General features: G+C 65.4%; 1 protein-coding gene across 1 annotated transcript in view; it reads right to left on the bottom strand.

Annotated features, from left to right (window-relative positions):
• Positions 1-12,858, bottom strand: part of TSPAN2 (tetraspanin 2) — an 18,826-nt gene that overhangs the window by 4,123 nt on the left and 1,845 nt on the right. Inside the window, exons 2-5 of the mRNA XM_019546495.1 lie at positions 8,283-8,478; positions 2,338-2,435; positions 1,936-2,010; positions 1,392-1,490 (exon numbers count right to left, since the gene is read on the bottom strand). Coding sequence (XP_019402040.1) covers positions 1,392-1,490; positions 1,936-2,010; positions 2,338-2,435; positions 8,283-8,478 — 468 coding nt within the window. The remainder of the gene's footprint in view (positions 1-1,391; positions 1,491-1,935; positions 2,011-2,337; positions 2,436-8,282; positions 8,479-12,858) is intronic.

The raw sequence follows: 12,858 nt of genomic DNA, 5'->3' as shown, positions 1-12,858 counted from the left end.
GTCGCCTAGTTTTTTAATGAGGATGGGGTGGGAGACGGTGTCAAAGGCCTTGCTGAAGTCTAGAAAGACTACATCCACGGCGACACCTGCATCCATTGCCTTTGTGACCTGATCATAAAAGGCAATCAGGTTGGTCTGACAGGACCCGCCCCTGATGAAACCGTGCTGGTTGCCCTTGAGCATCATCTCTGAGGCCGGCCCATCGCAGATGTGCTCCTTGAGGATCTTCTCAAGAGTTTCCCTCGGATTGAGGCAAGACTGATGGGCCTATAGTTGCCCGGGTCTTCCCTCCTCCCTTTTTTAAAGATGGGGACCACGTTGGCTGTCTTCCAGTCATCCGGCACCTGGCCCGAGCGCCACGAGTGCTCGTAAAGCCAAGGGCCCTGCAATAACCCCTGCGAGCTTCCTCAACACCCGGGGGTGGAGAGCATCTGCACCCGCTGACTTGAACACGTCCAGCCCCTCCAGAAGCTCTCTAACCCGGTCCTCCCCACCCTGAGGTCTGGAGGACATTCAGGAACATGGGTGTAAAGACAGCTTCCAAGGGGAGGCCTGCCCTGGCTGCAGAGTCCAGTAACACAAGGGACCAACCGCGCTGCAGGCCCCGGCATGCTCTGAACCCCACAGGCTTTAAATCCCTTTGCTCCAGATGGAAGAGCTCATCTGGGATATGCTGGGACGGGGGCAGCGCATTGGAGCTGAAGATGGATGGACACGGCCGCCCCAGGGTGGGGACCAGTGATAAATCGCCAGGCCGCCACCGAGGCTCCGCTCTTCCTGCTTGCTTATCTCCTATGACATGCTCGGAATTCCTCTTGGGGTCGGAGCCGGCAGCCGTGGGAGCGGGGCTGGGGCTGCAGCGTGGGCGCAGCCCTGAGGAACATGGCGATGCTCCCAGCGGTGGCCGGGCCGGGTCTCCTCTACGTGGGAGGTGCATGGAGCTGCGAGTGGCAGGCTCGACCACAGCCTGTGTGGCCCCAGACAAGTCACATCCCGCACGTTCCCCCCGTTTGCTCTCCCAGTGTGGCGGGGCAGTGAAAGAACCAACCCTCGGGACTGCTGTGTCAGCAGAGCTTCTGGGACCGTCGTCACCCCTGCATGCTAGGCCCTGCTAGGAGAGGACCCAGTGACCCCGAAAGCACTGACAGCCTGCCTCGTGGGGGGCAGTGCTGCACCACTCTGCTTCCGGTGCTAAGAGCTGGGGCCCAGGGGCTGAGGCCTCAGGCATCGTCAGGCTGAGGCATCTGCAGCACCAGGCTACCTCTAACCAGTCCCCAGTGCTCTCCTGGGAGAGGGGCCTGTTGCCTGCCGGGCAGCCCAGCACCTTCAGTACTCAGGGCACGGTCCCACCAGTACGCAGCACGCATCCTCACGCTCATGTGGGTACTCACAGACGAGTGCAGAAGCTGGAGAGTTCTGTTTTTCTCTCCTGGGTTCTTCATGTAGGCGTCATAAGCGTCTTTGTAGATGGCCTGGACTTCTTGTATTGCCTGCACACGGACACACAGTCAGAGGCACTGGGGCGCTCATCACATTTCACCCCCAACAAGACAAACTCCCACCTCCAGAATCACGAGTGACCCCTGCCCTGTGGAGGGACGGCATAGCCACAGCATATGCGTGCCCTGCTTGGGCCCGGTGCTTCCTCGGTGGGTCACAGCGTGAGCGTGCACGCGGCTCCCCATGCAGTGCTCTGCCCCGTGCTGACAGTACACGCGCGTGCAGGCAGCTTGCAGAGCATGTTCCCTACTCAGCTCCAGGAGTGGAGATGATGCATCATCTGAAGCCCAGCTTCTGTCGCTTGTGGGAATGTGACCCCTCTGCGGCTCCAGACCCCACAGGGGCCACAGAACAGTGGAAAACCTCCCCCATGCACGACTGCGTGAGATCCCCACCTCAGCCAGCAGCAGGAGCCCAGCCCCGCTCCTTACTCACCACGTTCTTGCCTAGGAAGGCGAACACACCGGAGGTGACTTCGGCAGCAAAGATCACCAGCAAGCAGGCAAAAAACTGCAGGGGAGGAAGAGCACACTGAGCTGCGTCCCACCGTGCCCGCCACACACCACCATCCCTGCCCTCCCCCAGACAGCACTGGCCAGACAGGGACGGAAGGGACTGGGGGCAGAGGCCAGGATCTGCCGGGAGATGGAGGGCAGGAGAGGTGGAGCAGGGAGCAGCACAGGCCCAGGGAAGCCTGCCGCAGCAGGGAAGTAGTTTCCTCCGGGACTCGGGGATGGTGGATAGTGTCTGCTTGGAGGGGCAGGGCGGCTGCAGGGGCTGCGCGTCCCACCGGCTGCACCCCAATAGCTCTCTGCATGGAGGGGCCACGCTACGTACCGCTCCGAGCAGGCACTGGGACTCCCGCACGGCTCCGCAGCACCCGAAGAACCCCACCATCATCATCAGCGCCCCGGCGCCCACCAGCACGTACAGCCCTGCGGGACAGACGCCCACTCAGTCAGAGGGGGGGGCAGTGTATCCGGGACGGCTGGAGGGGATGTCACCCCTGCCGTTCCCCCACCATGGGGAAGCGCATCGCTCTGGTGAGGCGGCCTGGCCGGCCCCTGGTCCCCTGCCCACGCATCAGGGCAAAAGGCTTCCCCGCTCCGGAGGGAGGAGGCAGGAAAGCCCCTGCTCCCTGGGGCCAGGAAACACTCCTCCCCCAGCCCAGGGCTCTGCCGGCCTGTCCGGCACAGCCATGTCCCCAGCACCAACCCCAGCAGCCCCCTTTGCCCCAGGTCCCTTGCTGGAGCAGGCCAGGGGCCAGGCTCCCACGCCAGCAGCGCTGCGGTGGGGTCTGCTGGCACTTGGGGGCCCGGCGCCTCGCCCAGGGAGTGGGGCATGGGGCTGGCAGCGGTGTGGCGCTGGGCAGACGGGCTCTGGCCTGGCGGGAAGCCCAAGTGCCCGAAGAGGGCGAGGTGTGCGAGCCCCCTGAGCTTGGCCCTCCCGGCAGGCACACGGGCCACTGCCCTGCCAGGAGCCTGGCTGCTTTCCCAGGGTGCAGGACGGCGCCAGGCCCAATTGCAGGGACTGCCTGAAACCTGCCCAGCCTCCCCGCCGGGGCCTGGCCAGCAGCTGCACGGGGCGAGAGGGTCTGTGAGCCGGGGCTCTGCAGGGCGCAGCAGGGGAGGGCCAGCACCACCCCACGGCCCGGGCAGCGAAGCGGCCAGCGCGGAGTGGGCACGGGCAGTGCCAGGCCGGTGGGTGCGGGTACGAGGCCGCTCACCGGGGATGCAGCCGGCCCCGTTGGAGCCAGCTGGGCAAGGGGGCCTGGTCCTGGCTCCAGCCACCTCCCCAGCCACACACTGCCAAAGGCTGTGTTTCTAGTTGCATTTCTTGTATTTCTGAGCCCTGGCAGGGCTTGTCGCCCCACAGCCCTGAGCCCCGCTGGGCCCAGCATCAGCCCATGCCAGCTTGTGCCTGTATCAGTACGTGCATCTCTGCTGTGGGTAGACCACACTTCCTTCTAGCCCACTTCAGACTGACAGGGCGAGCTGCGTCCGGCTGCGAGGCGGGCTGTGCGCAGGCGCCGCGGCTCTGCCCGTGCTGTGCAGGCCTCGGATCTGGGTGGGGTGGCAAAGCCTCAGCTCACGCGGCTGCTGACGCCTTCCAGCAACTTCCCTTTCTGGGCCTGCTGCCAGCCCGGAGGTGCCTCCGGCTGTCTAGGAGAGCTCACGCCGGCTTTTGCCCCACAGCCTGGCAGCACCTGAACGCTGTCGCCAGCCCGGAGAGCACAAAGGAAAATACCCCCAGGCCCAAGGGAGCTGCACGCGCGCACACACACACACGTACACGGGACCCGTATGCCACAGGACGGAGGCGTTCCAGAGCTGCTTGCAGTGCGCACAGGGCAGCGGGAGTGAGTCCCTCTGGGCCGGCACAGCTGGGACCTGTGCTCAGGCTGGGCAGACAGCTGGGTGCAGATACCTCTTCCAAGGCCACGAGAGAGGGAGCAGCCCCAGGGCCATGAGAGGTGGCACAAGGGTCCAAGCCTGGCCCTGGCAAGCACGTGATACAAAAGGAAGCGTCGTGCCACGCTGCTCCCCAAGCCTTGCGCCGAGAAGAGCTTGTGCTGGGCATCAGGGGCTGCATCATGGCCTGTTCCCTCCACACACTCAGGAGGGCACGGAAAGCTACATCCCCTTGGCTCTGGCCCTGCTGAGCTGCTGCCCTTGCAAGGCCCCTGCGGGCCCCAACCGGACATGCACGGAGCAGGAAGGGGCCATTGGGGTGCTCCAGCGTGGCCAGTGCTGCACGGTGGGCATCTGGCAGGCTGAGAGCGCAGGGCCACGACATGTCAGCACGTAGCAGAGATGCTGCTCGCGAAGTGGCTCTGCTGACGGACGGTCACTGGGAACCGTTTCCGGTGACAAGCTCTGAAGTCTGCAGCATGGCTGAAACTGTGAGGACATGCTCGCCGCCTCTATGCTGCTGTTCCTGTGTCCTCCTGGATGGGAATAACAGGTTTTCTAAGAGGTCAAAGAAGGGGAAGCAACACTTTCACTGGCAGCCAAAGCTGTCCCAAAGGTGACCAACTCCTTCTCCAGCGGGAAATGAGGACAGGGCAATGATCCTGTGGCTCTTCTCTGCCTGGCAGAAGTTGGGGAGCAAGAGAGGAGTGAGGAAACCACCCCCTACAAGTTCCTGAACTTTCCAAATGCTCCCAGGGACAAACCAGTATCTCCTGTGTGGAAGGATTCAAATGGGCTTTTCCCCATGAACCCGCCCAGAAGACTCCCCTCCACCTGCCAGCCGGCCTCACAGTGCCAAGGACGTTGGGTCACGGAGCCAAGCCACTGCCCGGCAAGCCCAGAGAGGGGCCTGTGGCTGCCCGCATTCACAGTGAGGTGCTGCGTGGCATCCCGTGGTCGCCCCCACACAGTGGAGCCCTCATCACATCTCCCTCAGTGCGGGCCTTGCTTCACAGGGCTGGGAGGGCAACCGGGCCTCGCTGCCCCCCAGACAGCTCTCTGGCCCATCCTGCACTTGCCCTGGCCATGGGGCCGTGCCCTGCTTGGGACCAGCAGAGGGGCAGCAGCCCCGCAGGCCTAGCCCCCGGGATAATGGCGTTCTGTGTGGCCTCCCCGCAGGCATGAATGGCCCTGTTGTCCCGAGCCCGAAGGCACCGTTCCAGCACCCGAGCCGTGAGCGATGGGCAGGACGGGCCCCTCCAGCTGCGAGCGACGGCATGGCCGTGTGCGTGTACATGTGCATGTGTGTGTGCGTGCTGGGGAGCAGGGACGGCCCCATTTCAGGGACACAGTGCGAAAGGCAGCGAGGGACCTGCCCTTGGCTGCCTCGGGGCCCTTGCAAGCAGCTTTTGAAGGCAGAGGCAGACCCACAAGAATCAATACCAGAGATTATTATTCTGCCGCTCTACGTGGCCAGTCACCAGCGCACGAGACCCATGGCAGCACCGACGCTTCAGAGGTAGCAGCCCCAGCCCCAGCCCGATTCTGTGGATGTCCCTGTGATGGGGGGGCGGGGGGAGTCGCAGAGAGCAAAGGGTAGCAAACAGCAACAGCCCGGGGGAGAGCAGCCACCTACCCCTCCTGTGGCGGTCCCCACTTCTGCCCCTCGGGGCCCCGTGTACCTGCCCTGAGCACTTGAACCGCAGCGGGGAGCCCGAGTGAGACGGGGGCACGCGAGGACCGTACTCGGCTCAGAGGTGCCAGAGCCACAGAGCCAGTGTGCGAGCAAGGCGCCGACCGGGCTGTGACGCCAGGCGCGGCTGGTGCCCGCCTCGCCGTGTCCCCTGGCTCTGGGGCCAGGTCGGTCCCCGCCGAGATGCTGCCAGAGGGAGCAGCTCCAGCCCAGGGGTACGGTGCCTGGCTTCCGGCCGTGCTCCAGCGCCGGCTCGGGGGCAGCACGCTGACAGCTGCTGACTCCATGCGGGCCTGACCCTGCACGTGCGGGGAGGCCGCCCCAGCGCAGGGCCTGCACAGAGCAGACTGCAGCAGCTTGTGTGGCCCCATGCTGCCGGGCTGCTCCTGCCTGCCGGGGCACCCGCTGCTGCAGGGCAAGCCTGCTAGTGTCCTCCTGCCACAGACGTGACTTCATGCCCGAGGCATGCAACGCTCCTGTCCCGGGTGAGCTTGCGTACGGCCCGAGGGAGAGCCCGGCCCTCGCCAGGCCACACGGCTGCGGCCCCCTGCGGCACAGGGCGGCAGCAGGGCAGGCGGCGCCACAGCCGGGGAGGGAGCACGGGCCCGCGGTCCAGGCTGACCAGCACAGACAGATGGGTTTTCCAGTTCCCTCCCTGGCAGGGCCTGCCGCCTGGATTCCCTCACAGCTGGCAGGGACACGGCCTCGCGTTTCGCTTCGCAGGGGCTGCATGGACAGAGCCCTCCTGCCTGCCAGAGAGGAGCCTCGGCCTCGCCCTGGCCCCACAGCAGCTCCCTCCCCGCGCCCCAGCCCGGCGTGGCGGGGACGCGCCACCCCGCTCATCTTGGCTCCCGCCAGCTCCCTGTGCTGGGCCGTCCCCTGCCGCGGCAGCCGAAGGAGGGATCGTCCGTGGACTCCCGAGGGCCCCCGAGACCTGTCCCCAGGGGCTGGCGCCCGGCTGGACCAGGACAGCGCCTGCCCTCCTAGCGCCAGCCCAGGCACGGAGGCAGGGCCCGTCCGCGGGCGCCCTCGCCCCGGGTCGGGGCTGCCGGCTGCTGCATGGAGGCCCGCGTGCCCAGACGCAGCCAGAGCCCCGGCGTGAGTCAGCCCGTGCTCACCGGAGGGGCCGGTTACTATGACACCTAACGTGCACTTCCTGCCAGCCCTGCTCTCACGCCCGGTCGGCTCAAAATAACGACCTGTCACGAGGAACCTGAACCGCCAAAGACAAAACCACAGGCAGCCCCAGGCCTGCAACAGCGACATCCCCGTCTCCTCCCACCACTGCCCAGCCGCACCTTCGAGGGCCGGAAACGATGAGCGGGAGCCAGGCCCGAAGCTGGGGCGGGGGGGGGGCTGCTTGCCGGGACAGGACAGGGCAGGGCTGTCTGGTGCGGCCAAGTGGAAAGGGCAGGGCTGTAATTATCCATTACTGGAGCGCAAAAAAAGACTCAGGTTCAGGAAAAACCTCACCACAAATGAAAGCATGGGGGGGAAACCAGCTCAGCCCTGGCATCAAAGGAGCGGAGCCTGCTGGGGCCACTGGACTCGGGAGCAGGGAAAGCCCGCGGGGCTGGTGCCTGGCGTGCGCTGTGCTGCTCCAGAAACACGGACGAGCAGGAGCGTGGCAGCGGCAATCACGTCCCGCTTCAGCCCTTGATGTGCAGCCGAGTCCTCGCCGGGGCGTTGCCTTCGCTGCAGCGACCTGAACCTGCACCGCCGGCAGGCTCCAGGGGCTGCCGCCGCGGCGGAACCTGGGCCCCCCGTTAGTGCTCAGAGCAGTTCAGGGGGGACTGGGCAGCAACGGGACACCATAATGGGGGGATTTCCATCCTGGGATGACTGGTGCTGTGCAAGGGCTCAGCACGCACTCAGCATTCACTCCCAGCCACTGCCTGGAGCAACCTGGCTGCCAGCTCGGTGGGGTGAGGCCTCCAGCGGCCCCTGGCACCGCACCCTGGAGAGGAGCAGGATGCCAGGCTATGGGGTGCAGCTGTCTCAGGCAACACGAGCTTAGAAGAGAAGGGCTTTGACTCTCTGGCGCAGGGTCAGGGGAAAGGACGCCCTGTGGTGCGGGTGGCCTTCGCTGCTGACAGTGGGTGGAGGACGGGAGTGTGCAGCCAGGGCCAGGTGGCACGAAAGCACTGCCGAGGCACAGACACGCACGTACAGCTGCAGCTTCCAGCAAGACCCATCTGGAAACTCCTGGGAACCGCTCCACCGTTCAGACTGAACGAGATCGCTGGCAGCTTCCTAAAGCTGGCGGCATGTTGGTGGGGAGGCGGCTCCAGAGGCAAGCATGGGCTGCGGCCCTTACAGCCAGGGCAGGAGTAGCCCTGCGCCACAGAGGTGACCCTGGGGTGTGGCATGTGCAGGGACAGGGGCGGCGCTGAGCAGAAAGGCATTGCGGGCATGGGCAGGGCAGCCCTCTGCCGTGCCAGGGACTGTGCTGTCGCTGCTGCCTCCCGTGCATGCCACGCTGCTCCCGAGAGGCTGCGAGCTGCCGGCCAGCGCCGGGGCCAGGGCAGGTCCTGGTCCATCAGTGCCAGCGCCACCACAGAGCTGGGCTGGAAGTGGCCCCAGGAGACCTGGGAGCAGCTGTCACCACTGCAAGCCTGGAGGGAGCAGGTGCCCCTGCACAGGTCGGCCACAGGGGCACCTACCGGAGGGGCACTCACCCATGTAGATGTACTCCGGGGACTTCTGCTCTGACACGATGTTTCCCATGACCCCGCCGAAGCGCAGCCACAGCCCGAAGGTGACAACGGCCGACCCAGCCAGCTGGAAACAAACAGAGCCGTGAGCGGCTGGGCAGCACCCAGGACACACAGCAGACGGTTCCCCTCCCTTTGCCCTGGTTTTTTGTGCAGCCCCCTCCCCGGGCCAGATAACGAGCTCCTGCCTCACGCTCTCTCAGCCCCGCAGGCCCTGGACGCCAGACAGCGACTCGCCGGGGCTCCAGCCGCCAGGCCGGCGGGCACAGACAGGCAGGACGAGCACTCAGCCGTGTGACAGCCTCAGCCTGTCCCACTAATTGACTACCGCGGCTGCCCGCTCTCGATCACTAGCCCCGTCCCCTCTGGAGCCCGGGCAGCCCGGCTGGCACCTGGGGGAGCCCAGGCTGTGCCAGGCGCGAGGTCTGGAGGCACGGTTTCTCCAGGAGCCAGGACGCAGTGGCTGGTCCGTGCTGTGCTCCTGGGAGACCGGTAACTGCCTTCATGTTTGCCAAGGCTGAGCCTCCTGACTCTCATGAAGCTGAACAGAGGGCACAAGTACCCTGCCAGCGCATCTCTGGCCTGCGGCGGCTCGGGACAGGTGCCACGGCCCAGCCGGCAGCTGCCTCCATGCTCCTAGGATGCCAAGGCCACCCCGGGCACAAGCACGAGCCTCTGCTCCAGTGACACCAGCTGCCGCCTGGCCTCGGGGCCAGGCTCCCTACCCTACGCAGGGCTCGGCTGGGGGTCCCCGCAGATCAGGACTGAACCCCGGGGCACCAGCAGGAGTGAAGACCCTCGTCTCCATGAGGGGCAAGGGGTCACACCGGTGCCCCGCAAAAGCTGTCAGCAGACACCAGGGAGAGTCGACTGGTGCAAACCAAACCTGGAGCGAGGGGCCCCTTGGGGCATCAGCCCCGGGGAGTGTTCATGCCCCTGCAAAGCCGAGCTCTTCCTGAGAGCTGGCAAACGCCACAAACACCAGAGCCGTCGCAGGTGGCCGAGGGGGCTCGGCTTCCCAGGCAGCAGCCGGCACGGAGCATAAGCGCAGTCCAGGCAAAGCGCCCCTGCCCCGTGGCTGCAGGGTGGGCGCGCGGGGGGCAGGCCGGAGCAGAGCGCCTCCTGCCAGCCAGTCTGCCCCGGCAGGAGCGGGGAAGCACGGCGGGCGGCGTGGGCGGCTCTGCCAGGCCCAGGGGGAGGAGGGGAGGCAGCTTCAGCTTGACCCTGGAGAACCGGAGCTCCAGGGCAAGAACAACAGGCTGCAGCCACGGTGCTAATTTAGGGAAAGCTGAAGTTTCCCAACTCAGAACAAAACAATTGCTATTGACAGTGGCCTGGAGCCAACATATGCAGCCGCTGCTCCAGCTGGAGGAGGTTGGCGATGTACCTGTGGCCAGGCGCTTGGGCGGCTTGCAGGAGCTGTCTGAGTCTCTCACCCAACCACGCACGGGTCTGGCCTGGGCAGGTGGATGCGGCACATGTGCAAACTCGCCCTGTGTGGGGACCAGGGGCTGTGACTGAGCAAGACAGCAAGTCGCTCAACTGGCTCTGGAGCCTCCTCGTCTCTCCTGCTGTGGAGCTGCAGCCAGCCCCAGGCAGGCAGAGCGGGCGGAGGCAGAGACGAAATGCGGTGGCCCCAGGGCAGGGAAACCTGCCTTCCCCACCCCCTCCCCCAGGCGCAGGGTGGACGGCACAGCAGCCACTGCTGTGCAGCTTTGTCCAGGTCCCTCCCCACCGAAGCACAGCTGCAGGGGTCAGCACGGCTGGAGCCCTGCGCCGTGGCGCTTGTGCGGGAAGAGCAGCTTCTGCCTTCACTTCGCTCAGAACGAGGGGCAAAAACCAACAGCGTTTCCCCAAACGAAAGCTCGACCTTGCGCCATGCTGCCAGCTGTGGAAGGCGATAGGAAATGGGGCAGAGATGGTGGCAATCCGGTTAAAACCTTTGTCTCCTAATTATTTCCACCAAGGCGCTAGCTCCCTGCCCTAGGAACGAGCGTGCCCTGCGCATTCATGCTGCAATTTCAGTAGCTAACCGCGCTTCAGGGATGGATGGTGCTGAACGTGCTGCCGCCGCCACGGCAAGCAGCTGCTGGACTCTGTGCGGGCTCTGTGCAATCGGCCTCTCCTGGAGGACCCTGGCCTGGGCCGCGCTGCATTCAGCCGGCATGACTAAAGCCTCTGCACCGAGAAGCGATGTTGTTGGGAGAGCTGCTGCAGGCAAACACAGACATCCCTGCCTGTGAGCAGGGCTGCCTGCCAAACCCGCGCAGCAGAGCTGCCAGTGTGGCTCCATCAGCCACAATAGATTTTTTCTCCCTTCAAAGCCCACAGAGAAGAAGATTGTTTGGCCTGAAACGTGGCTGCAGCGGTTACACAACACGAGGGGCATGTTCTGGGAGCTCAGCTGCTCCGCCAGCTCCAGTGCGGGGCTGCAGCCTGGGCCGGGCCTCGCTCGGCTCTGCTGCCTGCTCCCGGCCCAGGGGCAGAGCTGGACTTGGATGGAGGGGCCGGCGCGGCCTGGCTGGCTCCTGCTGTTTTTAGCTCTCACGCTGCAGAAGAGGCTGCGATACACGGGGCTCCCTGAACCGAACCTCTCTGGCGCCTGCTCACGGCAGGGGCAGCTGCCACAGGAGGTTGCCCAGGAAAGCGACTTGCGCGGGGGGCAGGTTCCGGGAGCGGCAGCTGCTCCAGACAGCTCCACGCGCACATGCCGTGTCCACAGCACGCGCTCCCCTCGGCCCACCGGCTGCACGGCTCGCGGGCCTGTCTTCCTGCCCCTTCCATGCCTCGCAATTCAAGCTGCAAGCATCCCGTACCCGGGCAGGCGCACAAACAGCCTGGCCAGCTCCGCCGCGCTAGTGGGAATGGGAACCACTCCCCTGGATTTCCCATCTCAAGCGATTACTCTCTCAGCCTCGAAGCGGCACTGACACAACTGAGGGAGAAGGAAAGCAGCAAGCCCTGACGTCAACCCTTTCCCTGAAGGCTGCTCCAAGAGCTCCTGCTCTCCCCCCACCGGAGCATGGAGATCAACGAGGCCCCTGTGCCGTGCCCTTCGCCGCGTCGCGGCCGACACGCGGGGACTGCGCGCTCTCGCCTAGCTCGGCGCCTGCACCCGGCCGGGAGAGCCCGCACCGCGCGTCCAGGCGCAGGCGGCCGTCCCAGGGCCTGCCTCCGCCCTGCTGCTGTTGAAGAGGTGCTGGCACAATCTCACTGGGCTTGGCGGGGCTGGGGCGCTGTCAGGAACCTGCCCAAAGCTAGGCCGGCTCCTGCCTGGATTTCACCGAGCGTGGGAACTGCTGGCACTCATGCAAGCGAGCAGGAAGTGTCATGCACGGCACCTGCCATGCACGGCTCTCGCTTGGCTGCACGGTCTTTATCTTGCAAACGTTTATTTTTGTTTCCGCAGACCTAGCAAACCCACATCCCATCCTGTCTTGCCACTCATGCTGTATGGGTGCGCAGGGTGATGCTTGCAGCAGCTCTGCGGTCTCAAATCCAAACGCTTTTCTGTTACTTGGGTTTAAAAAAGGATTTTAGTTTTTGAGTGGAGCTTCCTCCTCCTCCTCTTCTGAACCCCAGCCATGAGGAAAACCAAAGGAAACCCTGCACACCAGGTGTGAGAGCAGTGAAGCTTGAACAGAACAAGCAGGGCTGGGCTGAGAAGAGCAAGGAAAACTCAGCCCAAAAAGAAATAATCTACAAAGCTTTAAAGTGGCAGCAAAGCATGCTACGAGCCAGCGCCATTTCTGCACTGCAACACGATGGGGCTACGGCAGCGTCTCCACCCGAGGCAGCCTCCTACAAAGCCGGCTGGTGTTCTGGGCACCCGGCTCCAAGCTCAGCCGGCCATGTCCGACGTGTGTCCAGGCACGTGTGCCACACCGCCGTGACGGGGACAGCCCTGGACAGGCCCGCGCTGCTGGCGGACGAGGGCAGCACAGGAGCCCCAGTGCAACAAGCGGACGTGCGGGAGGTGTGCTCTTCCCTTGGCTGCGGGCAGCGTGCGCCTGTCCCGTGCCAGCAAGGCCCAAACTGCCGCAGCGCCCAGGCAAGCAGGTGGCTCCCGACCCCTTCAGTGGCTCCTGCTACACTGCTGGATGGAGGGGGCTCCAGACCGGATCCCAGCAACTTATCCCCTAGTCCAGCGGTGTACCTGGGCCCCGGCGAGTTCCAGGCTCAGGGTGTTTAGCAGACAACCACAGACGTTTTGTCATCAGTGTATGTGCCAGCACAGCTGTCGGCACGGCCATGCCACCCCTGCGGGCACAGGCCCAGCCGCCTCGGCCAGCACCATGCACCGGCTCAGCGAGAGGCAACGGCTGTGCCGGGCAGGGCTGCGCAGTCACCGCGCGGGCACGTCGTGCTGCGCAGGGGGGGAGCCGGGCCCCAGGCTGCAAGGTGCGGGCAAGTGCCTGGCCCGCACGGGGCACGTCGCGTCCGGCACGGCCAGGCACGGGCGCTTCCCCAGCTGCCTGCTCGTCCCGCGGGTGGGAGCTGCCAGCCCAGCCCAGCCGCGGACCGGGCGCGGGGGCCGCGC

Source organism: Crocodylus porosus, unplaced genomic scaffold, assembly GCF_001723895.1.
Source record: "Crocodylus porosus isolate Cpor-Errol unplaced genomic scaffold, CroPor_comp1, whole genome shotgun sequence".
NCBI classification, from domain to species: Eukaryota; Metazoa; Chordata; order Crocodylia; family Crocodylidae; genus Crocodylus; species Crocodylus porosus.
Note: the sequence above shows the minus strand (reverse complement) of the source record. Positions and strands in the feature narration are given on the sequence as shown.